Source organism: Hippoglossus hippoglossus, chromosome 16 (assembly GCF_009819705.1).
Source record: "Hippoglossus hippoglossus isolate fHipHip1 chromosome 16, fHipHip1.pri, whole genome shotgun sequence".
Lineage (NCBI taxonomy): Eukaryota > Metazoa > Chordata > Actinopteri > Pleuronectiformes > Pleuronectidae > Hippoglossus > Hippoglossus hippoglossus.
This window is the reverse complement of record NC_047166.1, coordinates 17298373-17324520: the sequence shown is the minus strand read 5'-3', so window position 1 is coordinate 17324520 and position 26148 is coordinate 17298373. Positions and strand designations below refer to the sequence as shown.

Genomic DNA, 26148 nt, shown 5'->3' with positions numbered 1-26148 from the left:
AATGTAAATAGTTAATTCCTCAGCAGGGCATATATGTTGCAAGCCAACATGTGACTTACACTTGTCCATCTTGGAAGCTTGAGCAAAAGTCTTCATGCATCCTGAAGCATTTTCAGTTTTGCAGTTTTGACTATAGCAGCACCACTATGTAAAATGGAGAACAGTAGGCTTGAAAAGTAGCTTTTTAAACATCATCTGTTTAGAACATTTTGCACGACATGTTTGCGATATTTTTAAGTGAGATGTTAACAGATTGTATCTGCACCTGCAAGTCAGACGTACTGTATTTTTGAATACAAATGTCTTTTCCCTTGTAATCACATACTATTAGCTGACGCCCCAGTGACCTCATTTAATCATGAGTGGCGCAAAACAACAACAAGGGTGTTATCTAGATTCTGTCCACCACACGTGGTTAGGTTCTAAAAAGTAAAAAACGTTTTATTTTCAGAGATGTCACACATGCCTCCGTTTTCTTGGAATCAAACCGTTTGACAGCTCAAAAAGCTTCCTGGTGCATCTGGCTACATTTGCATTGCAAGTTTCACAGCATCTGCAGCAGAAAGTTTGCCCTTAACCCCAGAAAAAACCACACCGTCAAAGGGAAAGTATGTCAACAAGCTGTCATTTTAACATGTCTAGCTTCTGTGCATCCGAGCATTTTATCGTAACATTTTGAATATTTCTACAATGTGCATTTCAACTAATTTCAGTATAATGGAGAGTGAAATTACTTTATATAATAAATCCTTATATCAATAAATTGTACTATATATATATATATGTGTATTCTATCCAAACTATTCAATAATATTCACATTAATTGACCATTACTTGGCAGATATTTTGAAACTATATCACCCAAATGATCTAAAACTCAATACAATTCCATTATCAGTCTTTTCTCAAAGGGTTTCTATTAATTCTGTACCATAGTTAGTTCTACTTGGGTTTATTACATTTAATGAAGATATTGAAGACATGACATGATAAAACATCAACTTATTCCTTCCTATTACAGATATGAGTAGCAATGATGCATATGAGCACAATACAACTGCAGCATCCCCCACCCCCACCGCTAATCTCTGAACTTCCTGTCTGTAGCTGGCTGTCAGTGAGGCGAAATGTCAACAGAGATGCAGGAGACTCAGTGCAACACTTTCTAACCTTGAGTGTAATAATAACCCAGACATGTCAAATTGGCTGCGTGCTGGACCGTAACAGCATGTTGCCCCTCTGATGGTATCAACGATATCAGGTTTTCATCTTATTCTGAAAAGCATACTGCGAACAATTGTTTTTTGTTTTAGTCACAGTAACCCAGCAGTAACATGCAGCCGGAATGTACCAGCACAAGCAGATACTTTTGTAATGTTGATTAAATGTATTTCCCCTTTGTCAATAAAACCATACTAAAATATCCCAAATCAGTTATTTGATTACTTTTCATTGTGTATTGATCTGTACTCTGCCCTGATTGCATTTCTGTCCCTTTGACACTTTTTTCTTCCTATTTCTCAACATGGCCGTCAGTGTGACAGGAGCACTCGCTATCGCCTTGTGATACCCATCTATGTGTCTGGCCTCATTCATGAGGTTTTGCCTGAACTGAGGCAGACTGTAGCCATTTGCAGTTTCCTCCTTCAAAACATAAATGTTCAAATATCTTTTTCACAGTATATGACTTTCCTCTTGAGATCATTTGTTTTTTGAAAGCTGCTGAAAACTTGCACTCATCATGACCTGGCTCAGGAGATCGCAACAAAAAGGGAGAACCACAAGTCTACACAGGTTCTCATGCTCAAATGGCAAAAGTAAAAGCTCCTTCTGCTCAGACCTGCTGTCTGCATGACTTCCGGTGCAGACAGAAATTAGCAGTGGCTCCTCCGAGCTCACATTTAGACAACACCTCATGTTCATATAAAGAAAACAAAACTGTGTTACCTCTTCACAACGTCTCTGCAACAATGATGCTATAATGGTCAGCTATCTCCACAAATGGACGCCCCCTTACAGCCACTCACAAACGCTACCGTTAAGGAAGCCATCATCACCAATAGTGAGACCGAAAATAGCATGTTGACTGCCAGACTCTCCAGTGCATGGGCCATTGTCGGCCCTTTGATAGTTTTGCACTAACTACCTAATAGAGGCCAAGTCTCAACCCTAGACTTCCCTAGACTGTGATACTTGCGGCTGGTATTTATGTACAACATTGCCCGTTCTAATCAATCATCTACAGTAAATTACTGTACGGCCCACCTGAGGCTGCGGTTGTGCCCACGGACTGCTTTCAATTTCTCATCACACTGCAAAAAACAAACAGATACAAACATTTGAGGAAAGTGACCCTACCAGCGACTGTAGAAATCTGTGGCCACTGTAGTGCATCAACACAGTAACAACTACCCTAAGAACAGGAGTCAAAAATCCACCATCAAATTACAAACCAAGGCTTCCAAAGATCACATGACGTAGCTCCCGAAACGCAGAAACAAAAACAAAAACACACAACATAAAAACAGCTCAGCAAAAACATTGCTGGACCAGCACAACGCAAATCATACGACCTCAGGCCTGCTACCTAAGGCACAAGGAAATGTTCAATAATACCAACTTCATTTACGAGCCCCCATTTGTCTTGGCTCAGAAGATCACAACACCATGCCATGATGAAAGTTTAAATATTCCATTCAGCCAAATTCAACCAAATGAAATCCTCAGAATTCGGGATGTTTGGATCAGTAGTGTCAGAGGTGAATGATGTGCACGAGTATGAATGTGCAAATGCGCAGGTTTAAATAACTTCAGCACAGTGGACCCAGGTGAACTGAGTTACAGCAATAAGTACCTACAAGGGAGAGGCAGATTACAGACACACCTCCAGGATGGACTTGGTCTATCTGCGTCTGACTTGATCTGCCGGCACAAAGAAGCACTTGATGAATAGGAAACCCATTTATTTCTATGTTTATTTGAGAAGACTTGAGAAAACTGTCAACAAATGAAAAGTAAATTTAAAGTGACTATGTATGAATACATAACTAACCGTCAGAGGGAGATCAAACACATCTCATCCTCTTTCGAGACCGATGAATGATTCTGGGCAATTTGGTGGAGATCAAAATAAAAATCAGGATCTAGTAAATGTATATGTGGTTATATATGGGGACTCTCGGGCCTTGGGAGACTAGTTATACATGTAACCTGACGACCAGTCAGGACCAGTTTCTGAACATAACATTACTCCTTTACTGCCATCTAGTGGCCTTGCAGCATCTTGCATCACAGTACCTGAACAATGTACTATGATCCACTTGTTTGTAATAATAATAATAATAAACGTGAATGGATCCATGTAAATAAATGAAAAATATATAAAATAAAATAAATAAAGTATAATTTTAAGATAAAATCAGAAAAGGCCTTCTGGTAGAAATTCATTCGGACTCTGACAGCATAACTAGAAGCTATTGTGAAGGTCACAATTATCCCATCACCTCCACAGATTACTGAGAAAAATCCCTTGTAATAACGGAGAGTGATCTAGATATCTCAATGTCTTAGTGATTGAACCCTTTTGAGCTTTTCACTAAATTAAACCATGAACAAAAAATGGTCACACAGGGATTTCTGTGTGTGACTCAATGCTCGTGTCATGGATGCAAAGGAAAAGTTCCAGATCAAGAAGCAAAAAACATGTGTGTTCACACTCCACAGCTCCTGGAGGAGATTTTGAAGTTTGCGAGTACAGATTGTGGTCTTGTGGTTTCATGCAAAATATTTGCTGCTGCTGCAGCTGAGAAACAACTGGATTGATTTCACACCTGATAAAAATAGAAGTTCCTTTTCACACACACGTGTCTGTACAAAATTATCACAGTGCCACTGTGCAGAGATACAGGTAATTTTAAATGAGCAAAGGTTAAACTGACAGATCAACACACATCACAGCCTCTTTTTCATCAGTACTGTGTTGATCTTCAGCTGCACAATATATGACTTCCTGCTCATTTTCTTAACGTTCCAATCAGTCAGTAACATCTCTATTTTGCTCAATAAAAACAGAAGTCATTAACATTACCAGAAGGTTGCAGAGGTGGGGGGGAAGTGTGTTCCTGGCAATGAATCAGCAGCATGTGTAGGCTGCAGATAAGATCAGTAACAGCCCCTGCCTGTTTCTTCTTTTAAAGCTTTTCACAGATTCAGATCTTCATTTCAGTTTCACTGTGCATTACTCATTCTTTTTTTGATCTTATCACTTCACTTTTCTTTGTTGAGGATGAAAAAAATCCTTCTTCGTCTGTCTTATCATTGTAATCACAGAGACAAAACACATCAAATCAAATGGGGAACAGTGTGATCCATTTTCTCATGGTTTCTAGCTTGAAATCAAATATTCATTGTGACATCAGGCGTCATGTTGTTTTGAAGTAGTTTATTATTGGACTTTCCCATTTATTGTGATTGTCTTATTGAGCTGCTCAGGGTTTTTTCCCTGCCTGCAACTCATTCTGGGATTACAGCAACCGCCTTCGCCTTCCAACCCTTGAAGGTTATGGGAAATAATAACTGAATAATAATAATAGTTTCATATGTGGGTGTTTGTGGATGTACTGTACTGTATGTGCACACAAAGTTTCAAAGACGGCCCGCTGTTCCTTGTACGTTTAATGGCAAAATAACAGAGGACGAAATAAAATATTTACAACACATAATAACATGTAAACACAATCTTCTGTACAAAGAAATATACATGCAAAAGTAAAAATAAGTCATAATAAGACATTCAAAATGACATTGCTGCAGTCTTCTCCTATGTGTATTTAAAATATGACATAATTATGAGGTTTACATCCCGGGTGTTGGGCAAACTGCCCGACCCTCTCTGTACATCTTTACATTATGAGCTGGCTGGGTTTCCCAAAGGCATTTTATTACTTATCTTACTTATCTTTTATTTTTATTTTAAATGAATAGGCTTTAAGAAAATTCAATAAAGTTAACAACAGCATGAATTTGGGAAACACAGACTCACACCAATAAATAAACATGACACAAAATGAGAGACTTAGACTGTACAGACCAACAAGAGTCGTTCAACTCAACAAATTAACTTCTTTAGCATTAAATCAGATCATCTGACAGTAACTCTTACAAGCTTCAAAATAAAATGACAAAACCATGTGTGATTTCAGTTTCAGTCACCTCTCTAGGCCAGTCACTGAACTGGCACTTTAAAAAAAAGAAGTTTTCAACAACTTCTTCACCTAACAAACATCAGCTCAGTCAAATGAAAACAATCGGAAGAGATCTCGTTCATGGCAGATACCTGTGAACGGACGAAGGGATGTTTCTGAAATGTTGTGTCTCCTAGAGAGTGTAACGCACTCCCCGATCATTTCAAATCCACGGTGGTGGGCCACAATGGGCATTTTTTCCAGACCTATTGCTCGGTAAAAAATGTCGGACAACTCTGTCTTATGACGTCGAACTGAGGTGCGAAAAAATAAAAAAGGAAAGTGAAATCATATCTAGCAACGCACGCCAGCATCTACCTACAAAAGCCAAACAAACTCACACAGCAAACCACTTTGTGCACAGCTTGAAATAAAAAAAGACCAAGTGAAGCAATATTTGTTTTAGCAATAACACCTAACAATTTCTTATCACAATAAGAATAAATAAAACCAGACTGAACCTATGTAAACACTCATATCTGGGTTCAGTGTGCTCTGTCATAACTTAACATGAGAAATCCTTAAAAATAAAAAATAAACACATTTTAGCAGGAAAAAGAAAACAAAGTCAACTTTGGTTTTGTTACAGAAACTTAAAAACGTAACAATGACAAAATGAAAGCGTAAGTGCCTGTATTTTATAGATACACATTTTCATACATTATTTCTGAAAATCCTCTGGGGGGAGGGGAGGGGGGGGGGGGGGTTTGCAGATTTTAATACTGAACTTAATACGTAAGAGTTAACACAATACAGACATCTATCGCAGTACCAGGTACGTACATGCCTTTTTTTTTTATTTGAGAATACGGCTACAACACAAGTCTTCATAAATAGTTGCATAAACGTTAAAGCTGCAACATTGCACATGGGAGCCGATGCAAATTACAAGTGCATTTCTAGTAGCGCTTTGTTCGTAAAGAAAACCCGGGCGGCTGAAGGGTCCGCAGGGAGCGACTTATCTCCCCAAACTGCATGGGCTCACTAATGTCGGGCAAACAAAATAGTTCATGTGAGACTTCAAAATGAGAACTAAAGGCAGGAATATGTTATTTACAAATAAGGCGGATGCAGGTAGAAATCGGAGAAAAAAGCTTTGCCGAGTAGCTTTTTATTTTGCGCGACAGTTTTGGACGTAACTACAATGTGTCTCTGATCGTGGTTTTGGTCTTCATCTAGAGTGAATGGACCCTGCTGATGGGTGCACATCTCATTTCTCTTGTTTTATTTCAACGCAATAACTAACCTTTGTTTTCCCAAAAGGTATGAATAAAGACAGTTCTGTTTCCTCCCTGTACATGGTTTCATTTACAAAAAGTAATCTCTCGATACAAAAAAAACCAAAACACACTTTCATGTGTTCAACCGAAAGCAGCCTGAATTACTCTTACACAGTATTCTTAATTTCTCTGTTTAACACTGTCCAGAGCGCAAGACTTGCCCGCGCTGGCTTGATGAGAAAGCTCAATATTATTTCTCCCTGCTAAGATCGAAATCTCAAGTGGATTCCAACGGTTCATTTGTTGTGCAGGCATAAAGACAATATGCCAGGGTTAAGGGCAGGTGGGGAGAGTCAAAGGGTTTAATCAGCAGAGTAGTCAAGTCAGTCAGCAGCAGCAGGACGTTTGTGGCTTCATGAGGGAAAAGGAAATCGTTGTGGACATGTTGCTGGTGATCCTCTCAGCAGGTTTTTCTTTTTAAACACAGCTCTTCTGAACCAGGCGACTCATCCACTGAAGTTTCCTGGACACGCACAGCACATGGGGATGTTCTCACGTCTACCTAGTGGTTTAGCAGGCGGCTCTGTAGGAAGCCCTTAATGGAGCCAATGGGCCGAACGTCGTTCTGGTGTTTTCTTCTCTCGATGAAGGAAATGAGCCTGGAGGTGTCCAGATGTGCCAAATGATGACTCTGAGATGGCGGCTGGGCGTGATTTAAGTTGGAGTGTCCAGTGTTCATCACACCATAAGGCCGGAGCCACGGATCCTGCAGGCAGGACGCCGCGGAGGGCCGTCGCTCCGGCTCGCCCTGAAGCAGCACGCGGACAAAGTCCCTGGCAGCCGGGCTGACGCCCTGGAAGTAGTCCTCGGGAAAGCTGAAGTCCAGGTGGCAGATGTTCAGACACGTCTCCTCCAGACTCTCATCCAGGAAGGGAGAGGCGCCGCTTAGTATAACATAGGTCACCACCCCTGTATCAATACACCGGTAAATCGATCAATCAACCGCTCAGTCAGTTACTGACAGATGAGATGTCAGCCACTCTTTATCATCTTGTTTTTTTTACACATTTAATACATTATGTTTATTTGTAAGAATATTAAATAAACAGTGATGGAGGGATAGTATATAAGTTCCACTAATTCCTTTCTCCCTCCATAACACCAACATTACCAAAACAGTCCTTCACTAGATAATTCATCTCATAAAACTCTCTTGAATTTGCTCCCTATCATCTATTTTACTGTATCTATTATTTTAAATAGTAATTAAATTAAATTCAAAATTTATTTATCCTAAATGTATAACCTATACAACAGCAGACTTACCTGAAGCATCAAAATACTAACTCAAAATAAATGTTAGTTTTGTTTAACATGTTGAGTTACAGACCTAAGCTCCAGAGGTCAGACGTCAGTGAGACAGGCTGACCCAGGACCAGCTCAGGAGCACAGAACTCTGGGCTCCCCAGGAGAGGATGGATGTAGGAGGAAGGTGGGCTCAGCTGCACGGCGTCACCGAAGTCTGTCAGCTTGATGAGGGGCTGAGAGGACGCGTGTTCCACCACAATGTTCTCAGGCTGCAGAGGCAGGGGAAAAAATTCTTACTTTTTCTTTTTATTGGTCTAATTTGTCTAATTTCTTAAATTAGACAGAGAAGAGTGGAGAGAGGCAATGAGGGAGAAACAGATGCAAGATTTCAGGCACAAAAAGATTCTCTGGGAAACACCTTGCTTCCTGCCAGCACATCCAACAGCCCACATAAGATTTAATTTAGTTTTGGAAAACTAATGAACCGATTTTCACTGAGTTTTGTTGGAAGGATAGGACATGGGTCAAAAAAGAACCCATTAAGTTTTGGTGCTGATCCAATTTTTTCTTTTACTTTCACTAACATTGTGTGACAGGACATTTCTTTTTAAATAGTCACTGATATCCCATAGACTGATTGATGGATCTTGAAGAATTTTTTGGGGCATATTTATGGGACTGATATCTATGATGATTTGATGCAGATCCAAATAAAAATGAAGCTCGAGAATTAAATATGGATACATGAGGGGGCTGTTAGGCCTTGGCCATTGTCGGATGCAAACTGTCGGTGATTCGTAGCGAGGAAACCAAAATGACTATGTATGCTGCTGCATGTACATAGAGAGAGTCTGTGTGGGAAGGTGAGCATTCTATAGCTGATAACTAAATCACAGAATCCGCAGTTTATTTTTAGAAGTTGAAACAGGCTACTTCTGCAACATTATGTGGATGGGACACAAAGTAAAAGGAGGGCTAAGAATTAACAAATCTTTTACTAATGCATCATGTTTCTGTAATGAGCCACTTGTGAAATTTCAGATAATTCCCTGAGTGTCTGGAACGGAGCTTTATAACTCCTGTGATATTCCACATGACCTGAGGAACGAGTTCAAAACGTGCAGTTACTTTGAGATCAAGGTGTGCGATCCTCCAGCCGTGCAGGTAGTGGAGGGCTTCAAGAATATCTCTGAGGTAGAGAGCCACTTTCTCCTCTGTCAAGTTTCCCCAGCTCACTATGTAGTCCAGGAATCGTCCCTGGTCTGCCCTGTAAAGAAAATCACAGGGTTATTAACCTACATCCTTCGAGCAATGGGTAAGTCCTGCAGCCACATGGGAACCCTGCTGAACTTACATCTCCAGTATAAGAACGAAGCTGCTGAACGTCTCGTACGTGTCCAGCAGTTTGACCAGGTTGGGATGGTCCAGACTCTGCAGGAGTCTGATCTCCTGCAGCACCTGTTCTCGGCGCAGCAGCTTCTTGTTGACGTGTTTCGCTGCCACTGTCCGTTTGCTCCCTCTCTGGTCACACCGCTTGGTCACTGAGAAACGTCCCCTGTGGAGGGGGAAATCACATTTTGAGGAACATCTGAATACCATGAATTATTTTGTGCGGCCTCCATGCTCTAGATGTGGGAAATTTGAAATTTCCTTTTTTTTAAATTAATTTTTTAATTCATCAATGATGCAAGGTATCCACAGAACAAGATACAAGAGAAAGACCAAGAAACAATGCTCCCGTTTTTGTGTTTTTTTCCCCCAATCCCTTGTAATCCCACCCCGCTTTCCATTTTCCAACCTTTCTTTAGATGTAGTTTGACTTACTGATCAGTATTTTGCATTTTTCAGTGTTGTCTTCTTATGTATTGTATTGTTTTGTTTTGTGTGCCATACACCGCTGAAAGATACATTTCCTTCAATGCCTGCATTTCTTTTCCTCAGTGCACTCTTACCTTCCTAGTTCAGTGATCTCTGTGTAGTGGGACTCAAAGCTGCCTTTCCAGAGGACCTCACTGCCATCATCCTGGATACCTGACAACACATGTTGTATTGAGATTGGGTTAAATACACCAGCTACTACTGGTTCAAAGGGTAAGTAGGGCTTATTTTAAGCTTAGGTTAGGTTAATAGGAGTCAAAATTGGCCATGGGTGTGCATGTGAGTATGAATCTCTGTATATCGGCCCTGTGATGGACTGGTGACCTCAAAGCATAAGCGGTAAAGATAATAGATGGATGGATCAATTTGTTTTAGCAGTTAAAAACCTCTAACAGATGTGGTGTTGCTGCCACAATATACCCGTTCATGCCATACCACAACGGGACCCTCACCTGAGACTGTGACGCCGGCGGAAGAGGTGACGGTGCCTGCTATGTTTGTGGCAACACACGTGTACACACCGCTGTCCTCAACAGACACTCCAAGGATACACAGGGCTGCCTCTCCTGTCTCACTGTAGAAACAAGGAAGAGGAGATGAGCTGTCAATCAGGAAGCACCACGTAGGCCTGAGCTTTTCTCCTTTGGATCATTGCATTTTATATTTCTGTGATTCTTCCTGGGCTTTACCCCTACATCATTGCAACGCACTTTGCTCGAGTATCAGTCAGGACTCTCTCCATTATCAGTGCTGCTGCTGAACAAAACGGAAGCTTATCATCTCTGTGCTTGCCTCCCTACACTGGCTCTCCAATTGATCTTAAAATTGCATCTTTCAATTTTAAGGCCAAGCCCGAAATACACTGCTGATTTATTTTAGCTTGTACGTGCTCTCTCGATCGTTGAGCCCTGACAATGGGGGGGGGGGGGTGGATTGAGCTTTTGCAATTAGAGCCGGCACCTTTTGGAAGTCTCTGGCCACTGAAGTCAGAAACGCATTTATCGAAACAGCGAGAGTACTGCACAATGCAGCTTCAAGCAAAAAACAAACAGACATATGCTGTCACCTGTGTGTTATGCTGTAGCGTCCGTTGTTGCTAAGCGTGCCGTTGTCAGGTCCCCGCCAGGTGACTGTGGCCCGGGGTCGACCACACACTTTACAACTCAGAGTAACACTGTCGCCACTCTCACACGCTACGTCACCAACAGGGATAAGGAACTCTGGAGGAGCTGCAGAGAAAGGGTTAAAAGGTTAGGATGTGCCTTGAATCCTAAATTTATTCATTTTTGATGTATTAAAAGTTACCAGTTAAAAAAATTAGGGCTCGTGACAGGAGGGGATGTAGGTGTAGGGAAATGTGAAAGATAATGAGTAATTCAAGGGGGCCTAAGATAAAGTCCATATGATGCCTAATTCCTATTAAATTGAATGACCAACAACATTTTATAGCAATTTTGAGAAGGCAACAATCATTAAACTAGGCTTTAGCGCACATAGACACATTCAATCCACTATTACCAACAAAAATACACAATCCTTTCAGTTCTGGCCTAACACTCTCTGCGTTACATTTGTACATGAAATACGCTCCAAGGAAAATTCACTGAATGTTCTAAAATGAAATCATCAAAAAATCTACAAATGGCCTGTTACTGTGCTACTCTCAAAATATTACTGTACAAAATCAAATAAAAGTTTCTTAAATTGATTTTGGAAAACTTTTTTGCCTTGCAGTTGCTGTCCCTCACCAGTAGAGGCTGCTGTAGCCCCCTCAGCACGCTCACTTCCAGCACTCCTGCTTTGTACCGTTTATGGGTTCAGTCTTTCTTAGTGTTTCCTTTTTCATTTAAAAACACAAACATACTCCTCATCTCATTCACCGAAAGCAACAATGTGGACCTACCATCATAGATGAAGTTGGGATTTAGAAGCTGTAATGGAAAATGCAAGAGACTTAATTAGATTTTCTTTGCACAAATTGTTGAAAACGACTTTTAAACGCAGTAAAAGTTGTCTTCACCCTCTCTACCTTGACAGAGACTTTGTTGGCCAGGCTGTCCTGAGACTTGCGGTAGCCGTTCTCCATTTTCCTGCCCTCTTTGTCTCTTTTCTCAGATTTTCGGCGGATGCGGAGCGCTGTGTGCCATGACAATGATTTTCTAAAACAAACAAACAAACAAACAAAACAATAATCAGGTTATATTCTGTGTTAGGTAACCATGATGGAAAACAACCATTGTCTAAACCTTTTCCTTACTTGATGGTTCCTTCAGGGAGCTCAGGCGTGATGGAGGATGAGGTGTGTCCTAATACGTAGCCAGGGATCCAGCCCTCTGCTGCGGGGCAGTGCTCGTTGGCCGCCCTGTACACCAGGAACATGCTCTGCTGGTTGCTGGCTAGCATTTGGACGACTTCACCCTGCACCACGCTGATCTCATCCTCCTTCACTGCCACGTAGTCCTGGGTCACCAACATGGTGGACACACTGCTGCTGCTACTGCTTTCACTCTGTGAGGAGAGGAGGATTATTAAAAGACTTTCAACACAACAGAATGTGAGACTGCACAAACAACACATTCAAATACACGTGAGCAACTACACTCCTGGAAATAAGGGACATACAGATGTGTATCAGTGGTTTCAAACCAATCAAATTCAGGATTTGATTGACATTAACACACACAAATGTCCTCGCTAAAATGCTTGATGCATGCAGCACAGGGAAACACTGCAAAAATGCTTTTCATCTCGCAGAAGAACGGTTAAAAACAACTGCACACGTCTACAGTGATGGCTGTGAAGTCATATGAGAGTTAAGCCGTGAAGCAGAAGTTATGATCCTCAGGTCACAGATGTCGAAATATGACATGTTTCAAATATGTCTGAAGGGACAGAGAGAAGTTGAAGACGCTATCATCTTGAAGAGAGACAGAGCAGGTGGAAGTGGAGCAAACGTCAGCTGGTTCTCGAGGTTCAGACTAAACTGGCTTAGAGGAAAAAAGGAGAAGGGAGGTGAAGTGAGAAAAAGCTCCTGATATGGGACGTTTTAGAGGTTTGGATTAGAGATTATTGTATGGGACGTTACCCGAGGAGGAATCAGTGAAAAGGATGAAAGAGGAATTGTGTTTTTTAAAACTCATCTGGTAACTGTTAGTGTCTATCAGCTGGAGTTGAGAAGCGCACACATATGACGCTCAGAGAGAGAGAGAGTCTTAGACAGCCGATACAACAGTTGCTCGGTGAGTTAGATCCACACTGTTAGTACAATCCAGAACCAGAAAATCCTTTCACACACACTGCCGGGGAAGTTAGTGCACTCAGATAGCCGTTAATCTCCGCTGCGGTAGTTGCTGCATGTACAAGCCATTCTCAGAGCCAGCGGCAGGGTGACTGAAGGCGGTGGTTAGTCACTAGTGAGTAGCTCCAGGCCTCGCTGAAGCCTGGGCCTCGACTTGGCATCTTACCCCATTGCTCTGGGTGGACTGTATGGACTGTTCGCTGGTGGAGGAGCAGGTGCTCATGCGGTCTATGTCCTTACTGTGCGTAGAGTGGCGGTGATGAGAGGGCGTCCCGTGGCTTCCTCTGCCCAGAGAGTCCCCTCCACCGTCACTGGGGTAGGAGAAGGATCCGGGACGGCTGGTGTGAGAGGGAGGTATAGCTGGGACCATAGCCCAGAAGATATTGCCTTTATGGGCCGGACTGGAGGGGACAAAGGCCTCCTTTCCTCCTCCTCCAGGCGACTGAGGCGATATCAGAGGAGCAACTGTCCCGATTCGAGGGTTTTTTTGCGGCAAATTCAGAGGAGCCACGGCCATTTGTGGTATTCCAGCTGTTTGATGTTTCTGGGTTTCTTCAAAGCCTCCGAGGCCTTGTCTGCCCTCCATGCTGCCTGACGACCTGTTACTGTTATTACTGTTACTTCCATGAGGATTATCCAGCATCCTCATCTTAGGGACCTCTGAGGCTAACAGCTCCCCGTTTGTGGGGATGTCAGAGAAGGGGTTAGAGGGGAGGGGCTGAAGGGGAGGGTGGCAGGGTGACCACATACCTGCTGATCTGTCGGGCCCCTCAGGGCCCGGGGGGTGGTGGTGGTGGACGGGCTGGGGGAGGCGTGAGGATGGCTGGGGGATGCGGGAGGGTCGGGAGCGAGGGCCGCACAGAGAGGAAGAGCTGCCCCCTGATCCTCCAGAACCACCGCCGCCACCTCCCCCTCCCATGTTGGAGGTACTGTTGGAGCTGCTGCCTCCTGGCAGTCCTCCGGTGCTGCTACTGCTGGGTGGACCACCCGGCCCGCCGCCACCCACGTGGTTCCTCTGGTACTCTATGGGGGATGTCAGAGCTGTGGGAGAGGATGAGTGGAAACGTTTCAGTCAAGAAAATACAATTTGTGTAAACCCTTTGGATTACTCAGTTCAAAAAGGCTGAAAAAACTCAAAATCTCATGTGCACAGTAATAAACCCAGTGATGTCATACCATTGAGGAAATTGCGCTGGTTCTCCAGTATCTGGCTGACCTGGTGGACCCAGACTTGACTGACTCCAGGGCTCGTTGAGTGGAGGGTGTACCGCTCCAGGTTTCCACTGGATGATCTGGAAGTAAGCGTAAACTTGCAGGGGTCGTCTGCATTTTCTTCTAGACCCAGCCAGCTCACCTGGAGTAATGGGACAGAGCAGGAGGGAAGGAAAAAACAGCGGTGGGGATAAAAAGTTAAAAGGAAAAACAGACACGTTTGCAAGGAATTGGACATTTCTGACACTTTATTGTGCTGAACTCACCTTGATGTTGTTCTTGAAGAGGTAGCCAGGAGTAGAAAAGCCCTTCTTTTTGTCCAGGGGCTCACTGAAGATGACAATCTGTTCGAACAGGAAGACTCTCCTCTCCTTCATCCTGGACAGAAGTCCTCCATCCTGGTCTGACACCATGAAGGTGTCCTGGAGGATCAATCTGCCCTGAGCCACAATCTTACCCTGAAGAAGTAAAAGTAACAGTGGATCAGTGAGTCAGAGGACGAGCACAGAGACTTTCCACCAGTTTCCATCACTTGGAAAAACTCATTGGAAAGAGGAAAGACAAAAACCCAACAAAAGCAAAAACCATGTCTATTAAAAATGATTGCACACTGACACCTAGTGGATATTGGGTGAAATTTGAAATTGAACTTTGCAGAATAAACAATTTACATAACTACATTGTTTCATTCTGAACACCCCCCCCCCCCCCCCCCACACACACACACACAGAGAGAGTACAGGAGAGATTAAAGCGCAGACTTACCTCGAAGCCTTGAAGGCGACCAACATTCATCATGTCATTGCAGCGTTTGGGGACCACACACATCACCTCCACAGCTTTCTAAAGGTGAATAAAAGAGTACAACAAACACTTAGGGACATATTTCTTGCATGAGAGCAAAGCAAATAAAAAGAAAAAAGAACTGAGCCTATTTAAATGCATGATTGTATTTTCGTCACTTTAATAAATGCAGTGGCAGCTCTTCTTACCTCCAGCTCCAATGTGTCCACTCCAGCCTTCTTAGACATTTTGTGAAGATCCTGAGAAAGAGAAATCGTGTTGATCAATAAGTTCAACATGGGCAGAGTTTGTTGATTGTTTGAAAGCTGCCTGCAACGTTAGATTTACCTTCAGCAGCAGCTGGTACTTCATTATGCGCTGAACAGGTTTGATGAGCAGGTCAGTGATCTGCAGTCTGTGGCCCAGTCGCTGCTTAAGGTCCTGAATGAAAGAAAATAGAAAAACTAATTAGTGATCAATACACCACAGATAATCTGTTTAGAAGTTAAATAAGACAGGTGTGGTGTGAGATGGTGTAACATGATTTAACAGCCTTACTTCAAAGTAAGTGTCGATGTACTCTGAGACGATGTGCTCAGATTTAGGTTTGTTCTGACAGTACACGATGTACATGTGTAGCCTCCGCTCCTGTGGTCAAAACAGAGCCAGAAAGCAAAGTCAGCTTTTAAAACACGAGAAGAAAAAAACAAAGACAACTTAGAAAACATAAGTCCCTCACTTTCTCTATTATATTCATATTCAAGATGAATTTATAATGCAAAAAAAGTACCTGTTTGACGAACAGAGTAGCCAGCCGGTCGGGATCCTCCAAACACCTCTCAAGTTCTCCCAAGAAAAATCTTTTAAGAGATAAAGAGAGGGGGAAAAAACCTGTGATTTAACCTGCCAAGGAATGTGGTCTTGACTATTGAATGTTTTCTATTGAATGCAGATATTATTCTATTATTCTATAATTGCTCCACTCCAAGGAGGTGATGCTTTCATGCTGTTCATTAACTTATTTGTCAGTCTGTCTTTTAGCAAGATTACAGAACTTCAGGTCTGATTTCCAGTTTTCTCCCCCCCCGATACCGGTGCTAAATCGATATTTTTCAAATGGTACTGGTGCCAGACTTGATACTTTGTTCTATAAAAAAAAAGGGTCGACGATAAAAACGCCTTTTCAATTGCTAAGCCAAATTGGAAGTGTAAATTCAATCAGTTTTATTTGTAGTAGAATTAGTGGGGCATGTTATCAGAAGGAGACTGTTCACATACTCTTTGTGCCAGTCATAGATCTGATGGATGTTTCCAAAGACGATCTTGTCTTTTCCTCTCATGTCGTCTGGAACTCCTTCCTCCTTCATCCTGCTCATGTAGCCCTGCAGGGAAAAAGTCAACTTATTTGTCAAATATGCAGCAAACACTGATTAAAGAAAACTATTTTCAAAAGTTAAGATTTCATATTGATCTCTCTTATTTAATTAGTTTTACCTCCACCACTGATCCCAGGTCCCTGACATAGTCTCTCTCAGTCTCCACCAGCTCCAGAAGCACATAACTGAGAGACAGAAAGCAGAAATTATCACTGCGTAACAGAAACGCAACACACTCAGCCGTGGACCAACATCAGAAATGCTCCATATAAGCACACAAATGAAGACAAACGCGATGAAGTGATGGAAGTCTGAGCAGGTTTTTGTTTATCGAAGCACAAACAAGACACAGGCTCCTAACTCACTGTCTCCTCTTGAGGAAGCCGGACTTGCGCTCGTCCAACTCGTCGATGGGCGAGGAGGAGGAGAGGAGGGAGTTGTCGGAGGGGTTGAGGGAGGGGGAGCTGCTGTCGCCCTGCTCCATCGACAGAGAGCTTGGACGATCCTCCAAAGACTGAAGAAAGAGGAGAGGGAGAGGGGAAGTCAGAGGCTGAGAGTAGATGTGATCTTCTCTTCATTGTACAATGAGGTTTTAGGGTATGGATTGAAGAAAAAAGATTTCCGAGATTCAGAGAATAATGTTGTAATTTAATGAGAATAAAGAAAAACAAAACATTTTCTAAGCATGGACCCAGAGAGGAGAACCCTTATAATCGCCGGAGTTTCGCTTCTTCTGAATCCAAAATTGAACCATGGAACCAATGTCATTGTTTCTTGAGGAAGTACGAAACCCCTTTGAATATCATGCAGATTTAACCAACATTACAAATCGATCACTTCCAAACACTTCCTCCTCCTAAACAAAAGAGGCAACTTCCTCCAAGTCTGTGTGGTATTGAAACTTCAATTGTGTAATCTTATGCCTTTATTCTTGTAAAAATTACAACTCTATTTTTGTCATAATATGATTTTATTTTTGTAAAATTACTTCTAACTTCTCGAATTCTCAGTTTTTGTTTTGCTTTAGGTGTCCCTTATATGCTTTCCATCAATGCATAATTCATTTCATTTGTTCAACATGGATTAAAATAAAGCTGTGTGTATTGACTTTGGTATATGTGTGTATGAGGTTGAGTGCAATGTCCATTTGTTGGAACAGTGGACAGCTGGCACAGTGAGTCAGTCCTGACAGCTGACTGGTAGGCCATGATGCCATTCTCTGTCAACAACACCAGAGAAGGGGGTGTGTGTGTGTGTGTGTGTGTGTGTGTGTGTGTGTGTGTGTGTGTGTGTGTGTGTGTGTGTGTGTGTGTGTGTGAGCTTGTACGAACATCGATTGGAATTGTTCTGTGTACAAATGTGCCACATTGGCTTGTACGTGTGAGTGCAGATTATGAATTCTCTCTCACCATCTTGCTCTTCACCAGCTCTTCGATGGCACTGACCAGCTCCGCAGCACTGGGCGTCTCTGAACTACTGGGACGACCGGAGAGACGACACGCAGACTGGAAGAGAGAGAGAGAGAGAGAGAGAAAGTTAACGGTTAAGGTCATAAAACATGGAGGTGCAAAACTTGGTGGTGCTGCATGCAGACAGGTGTGATGCTGCATCTTTGCATGTGATCGGTCTCACCATTGTTGAGTGTGGACCCCGATATTCCACATGTCCAAATGAGGACTGGTGGGTGTGCTCTCCCTGATAAGAGGGTTAATCGGGGGCCAAGTTGGAGCCAAACAGAGGTTATGACGGGGGTTTCGATAAAGGGAAAGCTCTGGGATTGGACTGCTCTATAAACACGAGCACCATGATTGGTCAAACAACTTATATACAGCAAACAATGTTGCTTAACACTCCACTGGGGGAGAGACTTTCCCTCTGCAACAGGATCCTCTGTACACAACAGAACTTAATGGGGATTTACCATTTAGTTCCACAAACACCTCAGTGAACACGTGAATGGAGGAGTATAATCACACTCCATTGAATGACAGTTAGTTGGTGGGAGAGAGATAAGAGCAAGGCACAAAAAGAAAAGTGAAATAACGAAGGATCCAAAGTGGAGATGATGAAGTGGTTTTACATGGAGAGATAGGGAAACTGGGCAAGAAGAGAAGAAGAACAGAAATCAACGTAATGCTGAAGGAAGGAACATGCAACCATTAAAAAATAAGAGGAAACATAAGAAAAATGATTAGTTCCAAAGTAAAAGTTTAGCTGTGTATTTGTAAAGCTCTCTGTGAGGATGAAAAGGGATATTTATGAGCCAAAGTCAAAACCTGGCTGCTTATATTATATCACTATTATCACTCTTGAAAACAACAACATCCTTTTTTTTCCTCTAGGCCGACATGTTGAATTTGAATTCCGTAATATTAAGACTTTATTCTTACAAATTACAACTTTTTTTCTCATAATATTACAAATCTTTTTTTGCAATCTAAGAATTTTTTTCTTAAACTGATTAGTACCAGAGTAAAAGTTTAGCTGTGCAGAGGAAAATTGCTATTTATGAACCAAAACCTGGCTGCACAAATTAGGAGATTTTTCTGTCTATACATCCAATTTGAAATATTTAATATCATGACTTTATTCTTGTAAAATAGACTTTTTTCTCATAATATTTCGACTTTATTTCCATAATATTACAAGTTTGTACTCGTAAAATTAAAAAAACTGCAGTAAAATGACAAAATAAAAATCTTTAGTTTTCTTTAGGTTTACATAACCAATTTGAATTATTGAAGAATTTCAATTAAAATCTGCGAAGAGAATTATATATATATATTGTGTGTGCATGAATAAAATGCATGTGCGGCTCGTTTAAAGCACATCAATTTGTTCAGGCTGAGTGAAAATAAAAGAGCTATGTTTGTCTTGGGTGACTGTACATCATGTTTTCTACATACAGTACTTTGTCTGTCACCATGTGTTAAAGCATCCACCCACCTTGTCGTCCTGGGAGTCAGGCTGCAGCAGGCTGTGCTGCTGGATGGCCATAGGGGGAGGTAGAGGGACGGCGTCGGCGCCCTCTTCTCCTTCCTCCTCGCCACAGCTCTGCATGCCTGATGAAGAAGACTTGGACAGGGTGCCACTGCTCAGCCCCTCGTTACGCATACGCTGCAGAGAGAAAAAGAAGGAACAGTGATTATCTGGAAAGGTCAGGAGCAGAACTGGATGTTTAAATGTTCTCCATCTTTTCTTACGTCCTCCAGTGTCTCGTCCTGTGGCGTGGCTGCGCTGTCGTCAGAGTCCTTCTGCGAGCCGGGGATCGTGTCCATGTTCTTCCGGGTGCCATCGCGGTTCTTCTTGTGCTTGTGGGCGAGCTTCTTGACGTGGCCATCGGCCTTACCGGAGCTGAGCCGCCGCACGGGGCTGGTCAGCCACTTCCTCAGAGTGTTCCCTGGACGCTTGGGCCCTGGCGAGCTGTGGGGGCCCAGGGTTTGGCTGGAGCCCGGCTGCAGGGCGTCGTTACTGGATACAGACAAGGTGTCTAAAGGGGAAGAAGAGACAGAGGAGCTTGATAATAATGTTATATGTTAAGTATAAGTGATCCAACTGAAGACAAAATGGTTGTCTCATGTTATTGGACTTCCATTGATTGAAAGGTCTCCTAATTCAGGGTCTAACTCTAAGTAACAGCTAATCCAAGTGATTAATGTTGTCTGGTGACATGAAACATCACAAATGCTGCAAACACACAACATCATGTCAGTTCACTTCAACACAGGCGGTTCTCCTGACAGTGTCATGGTCCTCCTTACACTACAGTCGCAAAGTCATCACATTACAGGCTTAAAGGTTGTATTTTTTACTGCTGTTTTTTCAGAATATTCCACCAAACAGTAAAACTACTGTATAGGCACCATCTATGCCTTTGGGAGTTTCACTATAGTGGGAGAAGCTTGAGGAAAGAGACAGTATGTGAAAACGTTTTGTCTGCGTTTGTTTGTTCCCTGTGTGTGTTTGTGTTGTGTGCAGTAGGCAGCCTGGCCCTCACAGTGATGACGGCTCCTTAGGGGATAATCTGTGGGAGGAAAGCTGTTGAATTCGAGCAGAAATGAAGGGATGAGAAAATAATAGAGAATAAAGGGGATGCTTGAGGCTTTGTCTGACATATGCACGTATCCGTCTCACCTGTCTGCTGATTCACTCCTATTTTAACTTCCTGCCTTATCGACCACTGCCCTGATGTTCCCTTGTTACCACCAACATGGAAGTTATGTTTTCACCGCGGTCAGTTTGTCTGCTGGTTTGTTAGTATGTTTATATATTATTAAACAGGATTACGCAAAAACTGCAGGACGGATTACCAGGAAACTTGGTGGAAGGGTGTGGTGTGGAACAGGGAAGAACCCATTCAATTTTGGTGCGTCTCTAGATCAGGAGACGGATCCAGGAGTTTTTTTACCACTGTCTTTAACATTGAAAAGATATTTTTCAACATTATCGTTGATTTCTCAGAGAATATTGATGGAACTTGATAAAAAAAACAGGCATGTTTAGGGGACTGATATTTGTGTGTGTGCAATTTGGCGCAGATCCAAATAATAATGCAGATCTAGTATGCCATGCCATTGGAGGAAGGAATACAACCTCCCGCCTGGATCAACAAGTTCACTGACCAAGGAGACTTTGGATGATAACGTTGAGGTTGAATTTCTTCGTGTGCCTCTCACTCTGTGCAACGTGACCCCAGGTTTGATACCACACGGCATTCTCCAGACAAGACCTTTCACCTCCAAGTGGAGAGGAAGATTTAAGAGTGTTCCTTACTCTGCCGCCAAGACAAAAGAGCGAGATATAAAACAAACTAGATGTGATAGGTATCTTTCAAAATATCTCTTCTAAACTGGAGATGGTGTTTTTATTGCGCAGAGCAGCACATGACTTCCAGTGACGGCCTGACTGCAAAAACAAATGAATCTTTACAGGGGCTGAAGTTGACTGGAGGATGATACTCTCCTCCTACGCCACTCTGTATTGGATTGTTCGCATCACATCACATTGTGAGTTGCTGAGCTTCAAAACTAAATGTAGATTTGTGCGTTTTTTTATTTGATATTTGACACTAGCCACATTCTAGGAAACTGTGCAGCAGTTCGACTCAACAGTAAAAAACGTTGGAGAGATTCAGACTTCAGCCTCTCCATCATTTACCTATTAAAGTGCTGTAAAACATGCATCTGCTACAGATTAAACCACGTGACCGAGCTGAACAGCCTTGTGAATGAATGGCAGGTGTGGAAATTCCACCTTCTTTCATTGGTCACCCTTGCACAGCCCCGCATTGTCGAGCGAATGAACGCATCTGCATGCGAACGTGCGTGTCAGCCACCAGGGAGCCTCTTGGAGTCTTATTTTTACGGCGCTCCGCTGATATGAAGCATGTGTTTTCACATCGCACGCAAAAGGAAGAAGGCAGCAGAGTTCCCAGAACAACAAGCATCTCCCACATCAGGCCCTGTTAAGACTCTAAAAGCCGTCAGACTCCTATCATCATTTTATTCTGACAAAGCCCAGACCGTTTGAAGTTCTCCCCAGCATAACCTGCGATCTCTCTGCCACAGGCAATATTCACCTGTGGCTCATGCAGCCATCAGTCAGGTGAGGAGGCCAGAACCCTTCTTGTTACAATACATTTTTCACCAAGGCACATACTGCTGCGTTTCCCAGGGAAGGTGGTGGTGGTGGGGGGGGGCACCAACTGCTCAGGGATCTATAAATTCCACCTAAAGGGCCTATTTAAAGACGACAGGAGGCGTGAAGGGTTGTCCGGGTTCACTGGGGGAAATTTGATGGAAGATAACCTCTTCCATTGGAGGCAATCTCAATGCTTGGTATAGGTTTTAGGGTAAAGCTGCGTGATTTACCTGCCTCAACCTTGTCCCCCTGCAGAAGCAAATGAAAACCAGAGTCGCAGCGGTTCGTTACGACGCTGCCCTGGAATGTTTTTGTCATGGGTGCAAATCATGGAGCCTATTTAAGGCTGTAATTCTGATGACTCAGAATTCCTTTGCATTTACCACCATGGGTCTCCAAGGACTATCAAAACTTAATGAGCTCTTTACACTGTTTCTGCAGCATAGATGGCACCAGTAGCGTTTTATTCACTATTCGTACTTAAACGTACAATATGTAAACTGAGCCGCTAGGGGTCGCTCAGTCAAAACAATAATTTAGTTTGATGATGTCTCAAAGCAGCATGGGATCATGGGAGTTGTTGTCTTCACCACCATTGCTGATGAAAATCCTATTCACGGATGATTTGGTGTTAAGCTTTACACACGTTACTCAGCAATAATAATTAATAATCGTGATGCCGTCGTTTTCTTTTACATTTTAATAAAGACTTGTTACATATTATATCCTATATATAAAGCAAAAAGTACATGTGCTGCCTTTGCTTTGTTGGGTTTTTTTAAAACCCTCAGCTTCAATAAATAACAGTTAACTGACACCACTGCACAAACCAGACTCTTTCTATTATAACCTACTGGAAACACCTTCCCGCCAACAGAATGTAACTCTCAGGTGGAAACTTGTGAGAAGCAGGGAGCTGAACACAGGAGTCAGGACTTCTCATGCAGAGCAAACTGACCGTGCTTCCTGCAGACACGGGGTCACAACCCTGACATGTGTTCACTTGCTGTTAGCAGGTACATCTCAGCGGCTGCATCACACGCTGCCACGGCAAGTTCAGCAGACTCATATTTTACACTGGTTTGTGGTGAGAAACAATCACTTTCGTCCCTTTTAATGTCGTTCAAATACTGGCAATAGATAAAGCTGAGATCATTGTTTTTATGGTCTCAGTTGTGAGGGAATACGGCTCAATATACTGTCAATATTTTAATTAAAATTCCAGTAATTAGGAATATGACAAATTAGAAAAAGATCACCTCCACTTAATTAAGAAATGGGATTAATTTGAATGTAAAATCTGACGTCACCTCCACCTCCCGTCGTTTACGGACACAACTGATATCTTCACACTTTGACAGTTAAGTATTCAGTGCCGTCTGCGTGCTCTGCTTTGTCAGAAGAGGTCGCGCTAACAAGGGTATAAAAGGATGAAACATGGGGTCAGTAGCCTTGACACATTCCTCCTCAGCGGAAAATAACCCCTGAGACAAACATACACGCACAGAGGGCCCGACCTTTGGCCTTTGCCCCGCAGGACGTGTTTCATATAGGAGACACCTCAGGAACAGCTGCTCAGGCTCTCGCTCATGGGAAAAACGTACTTAGGCTAGCTAAGACTTTGTGCGCCTCTCATTATAATAATCGTTGTTATTTTATATGTTGATGATTTTCGGAAAAAAAAAAAAAAAAATCCACTTTACGATGTTTCGCTCCTCAGCCAAGGAGCCTCTTCAGCTGTTAAGTGGAATTTTCAGTTTGTCTTATTGTGCAATTGTGGAATTTTTGAACTTATATTTCACAAGAAACATTTTGGGCTCAAAACAATGGAAGCAGAGTGCAAATAACATCTGGTCCCATCACTCCCATCTGGTGCGCTTGTCATTAAAAAGGCAGCAGTCCCACATATAAAAACAATGAATACATTTGGGGAATATATCTGTGTGATAGTCTGACATGTAAAACAAAAAAACCTTGTTAGTCTTAATCATCAAACTGGTGTCTCGGTCTCTGGAGAGATTTTGAATTAAATTCACTTCTTGGTTGATTCATCAGCAGATTCAATATGTGTTGAACTGCTGAGACTGTGACTGGAGTCATACACTTTATATAGCACTAATGTTTGGCACATGGCAGACATTCTATAAATGTATGCACAGAAATTCAAAGTTCAAACTAGAAAAGCACTCTGTAGAGCGTTTCCCTCCACCAAGGCCCTGCGGACCCCTTAAACCCAATCAAGCTGCACCAAATATCACACACTCATAGATATCAGTCCCCTAAATGTGAATGTTTTTTTTCTTAAAGATCAATTAATTATTCCCTGGACAAATGGTGAAAATGTTGAAAAATGCCAATGTTATAGAAAGTGGGAAAAAAACTCCTGGATCCGCCTCCTGATCTGGATCTGCACCAAAATTCTACCTTCCCTGACCCATATCACATCCTTCCACTAAGTGTCGAGGAAATCCGTTCAGTAGTTTTTGTGTAATCTTTCTTACAAATAAACCAACAAACAAACAGACAGGAGGGAAAACATAACCACTTTGGTCGAGGTCAATTTCTACGATGAGCCAACACAATTCTGCTTACACATACAACTGTCTAGATTGATCCTCAACATGCAACCAGTCTAACCAGACGTTTATTTGAACTTCTAACACCCTCCTCAGTTTAACGCTGCAGGGTTGATATTCCTGAGGAGAAACCCACCAGATGCCCCCTACCGCATCTTCAGAAGTTTGCAAACCTATCTGTGAGCTGCCGACACGCTGCCGTAATTCAGCCACCAGCTCATTCACGCTAATGCAAAGAACATGCCAGATTTACAACTGTGTGTGGCTGCCTGTGTCTCAGAATAGGAGGGAGGGGAGGGGCCGCTGTACAACTGCAGCGATCCTGAAAGACGGCGCAGCTCCGCGGGAGCATGCCTGGGATTCCAGAGGTGTCACCAGGGGAGCATCCTTTTCGTGTGGTCTTATCTTCCCCGGGAGAAGTGATACAAACAAGCGGAAGCACACAAACATCGTGTTGGTTTGGATGGAGACGATGAGGTGCAGGGAAATGAAAGCCCCGGGGGGGGTTTGGTTGGTTAATCTGTTAAACAGTGGAGAGCACTGGAAAATTCTTGCCACCAACAGCCATAGTTAGGGAGGGCGTGGAGAAGGGATGGGAGTTGCAGAATGTAGAGACCACCCTCTACACAAGCTACCTCATATTTCGGTGTTTTAAATGCTTTATTAGACAATATAAGGCAGGCGAACTTTACTAAAGAAACAGGACAACATTTAAGAAGCTCCACATTTTTACGTCCTACTCCATATGACCTCTTTATTTCCTATTCTATACAACACAATGACACCATCTGCCCATCTGTGCAGCCGCAGCCAGAGCTGCTGTACAGATAAAAGAAGTAATCTTGTCAATGCGATTTGAGTAGGTTTAATATTTCATCACTTAACTATGCTTTCGCCAAATTACTTTCACTGACATAATGCTGCAACATAATCCCTATTTGATTAGTGAAAACCCTCCGTATTAAAACGCAGCTGAAAATACCCACTGTGGAATCTACAAGGACAAGCTGTCAAAAACAAAATATCTTCTACACAATAATAGCCGTCATTGTCACACTTGAAACTACTGTACTTTGACTGTAACTTTTTGACCCTGCAAAAACCAGTGTCTTATCTAGTTAACTTGTCTTTTCCATCATGTAGTTTAAAAAGCCAGACAGGTTACAATCTCCATATCAAACCCTGGATACAGATTAAAAAGACACAATCTTTTTATCAGGCAAAACCTACCCTGACATAGAAATATTGTTTCTTTAAATAAGCAGAAGAGAATTGCGTTATATTACTCATGTGTTATACTCATGATCGAGGCACCTACCCAGATCCAGCAGCCAGAATTTGCAGTTGTCAGAGTGTCCTCCCTTTGCAGAGTCCATGGAGCAAAACGGGTTCAGAGACACTAAGGACTCAATTCCTCGGGCCATGTCACCTCAAATATCGAGCCTCTGCAATTCAGGCTCGAAATACTCCCTCACAGCATCTCCACAGGTATGGCAGCTGCCCTCAAATTAAAACCCTGTTTTTCATTAACAAAAGAATAATTCTGCAGTGACTAAAATTCCAGGGAGAGAAAGTGTGAAGTTCCATGTGGAGGAAAAAGCAAAAGTCAAATGC

The 26148-nt window shown here is 42.6% G+C and overlaps 1 protein-coding gene across 9 annotated transcripts in view; it reads right to left on the bottom strand.

Annotated features, from left to right (window-relative positions):
* Window positions 1–4657: 4657 nt before the first annotated feature.
* triob (trio Rho guanine nucleotide exchange factor b) overlaps window positions 4658–26148 on the bottom strand; it is a 113181-nt gene continuing 91690 nt past the window's right edge. For 6 of the 9 annotated variants that reach the window (XM_034610708.1, XM_034610709.1, XM_034610715.1 and 3 more), the window contains 24 exons: window positions 19522–19808; window positions 19265–19435; window positions 17728–17823; window positions 16684–16832; window positions 16437–16503; window positions 16221–16324; window positions 15733–15802; window positions 15501–15590; window positions 15291–15383; window positions 15152–15202; window positions 14925–15002; window positions 14426–14617; window positions 14124–14301; window positions 13114–13988; window positions 11907–12157; window positions 11670–11808; window positions 11553–11580; window positions 10716–10878; window positions 10102–10223; window positions 9724–9802; window positions 9126–9326; window positions 8900–9038; window positions 7854–8040; window positions 4658–7432 (listed from right to left, as the gene is read on the bottom strand). In XM_034610708.1, the coding sequence (XP_034466599.1) occupies window positions 7026–7432; window positions 7854–8040; window positions 8900–9038; window positions 9126–9326; window positions 9724–9802; window positions 10102–10223; window positions 10716–10878; window positions 11553–11580; window positions 11670–11808; window positions 11907–12157; window positions 13114–13988; window positions 14124–14301; window positions 14426–14617; window positions 14925–15002; window positions 15152–15202; window positions 15291–15383; window positions 15501–15590; window positions 15733–15802; window positions 16221–16324; window positions 16437–16503; window positions 16684–16832; window positions 17728–17823; window positions 19265–19435; window positions 19522–19808 (4217 nt within the window). In that variant the 3' untranslated portion in view covers window positions 4658–7025. Of the gene's footprint in view, window positions 7433–7853; window positions 8041–8899; window positions 9039–9125; window positions 9327–9723; window positions 9803–10101; window positions 10224–10715; window positions 10879–11552; window positions 11581–11669; window positions 11809–11906; window positions 12158–13113; window positions 13989–14123; window positions 14302–14425; window positions 14618–14924; window positions 15003–15151; window positions 15203–15290; window positions 15384–15500; window positions 15591–15732; window positions 15803–16220; window positions 16325–16436; window positions 16504–16683; window positions 16833–17727; window positions 17824–19264; window positions 19436–19521; window positions 19809–26148 lie in introns of those variants that run through there. The other 3 variants (XM_034610710.1, XM_034610711.1, XM_034610717.1) reach the window with 3 other exon arrangements.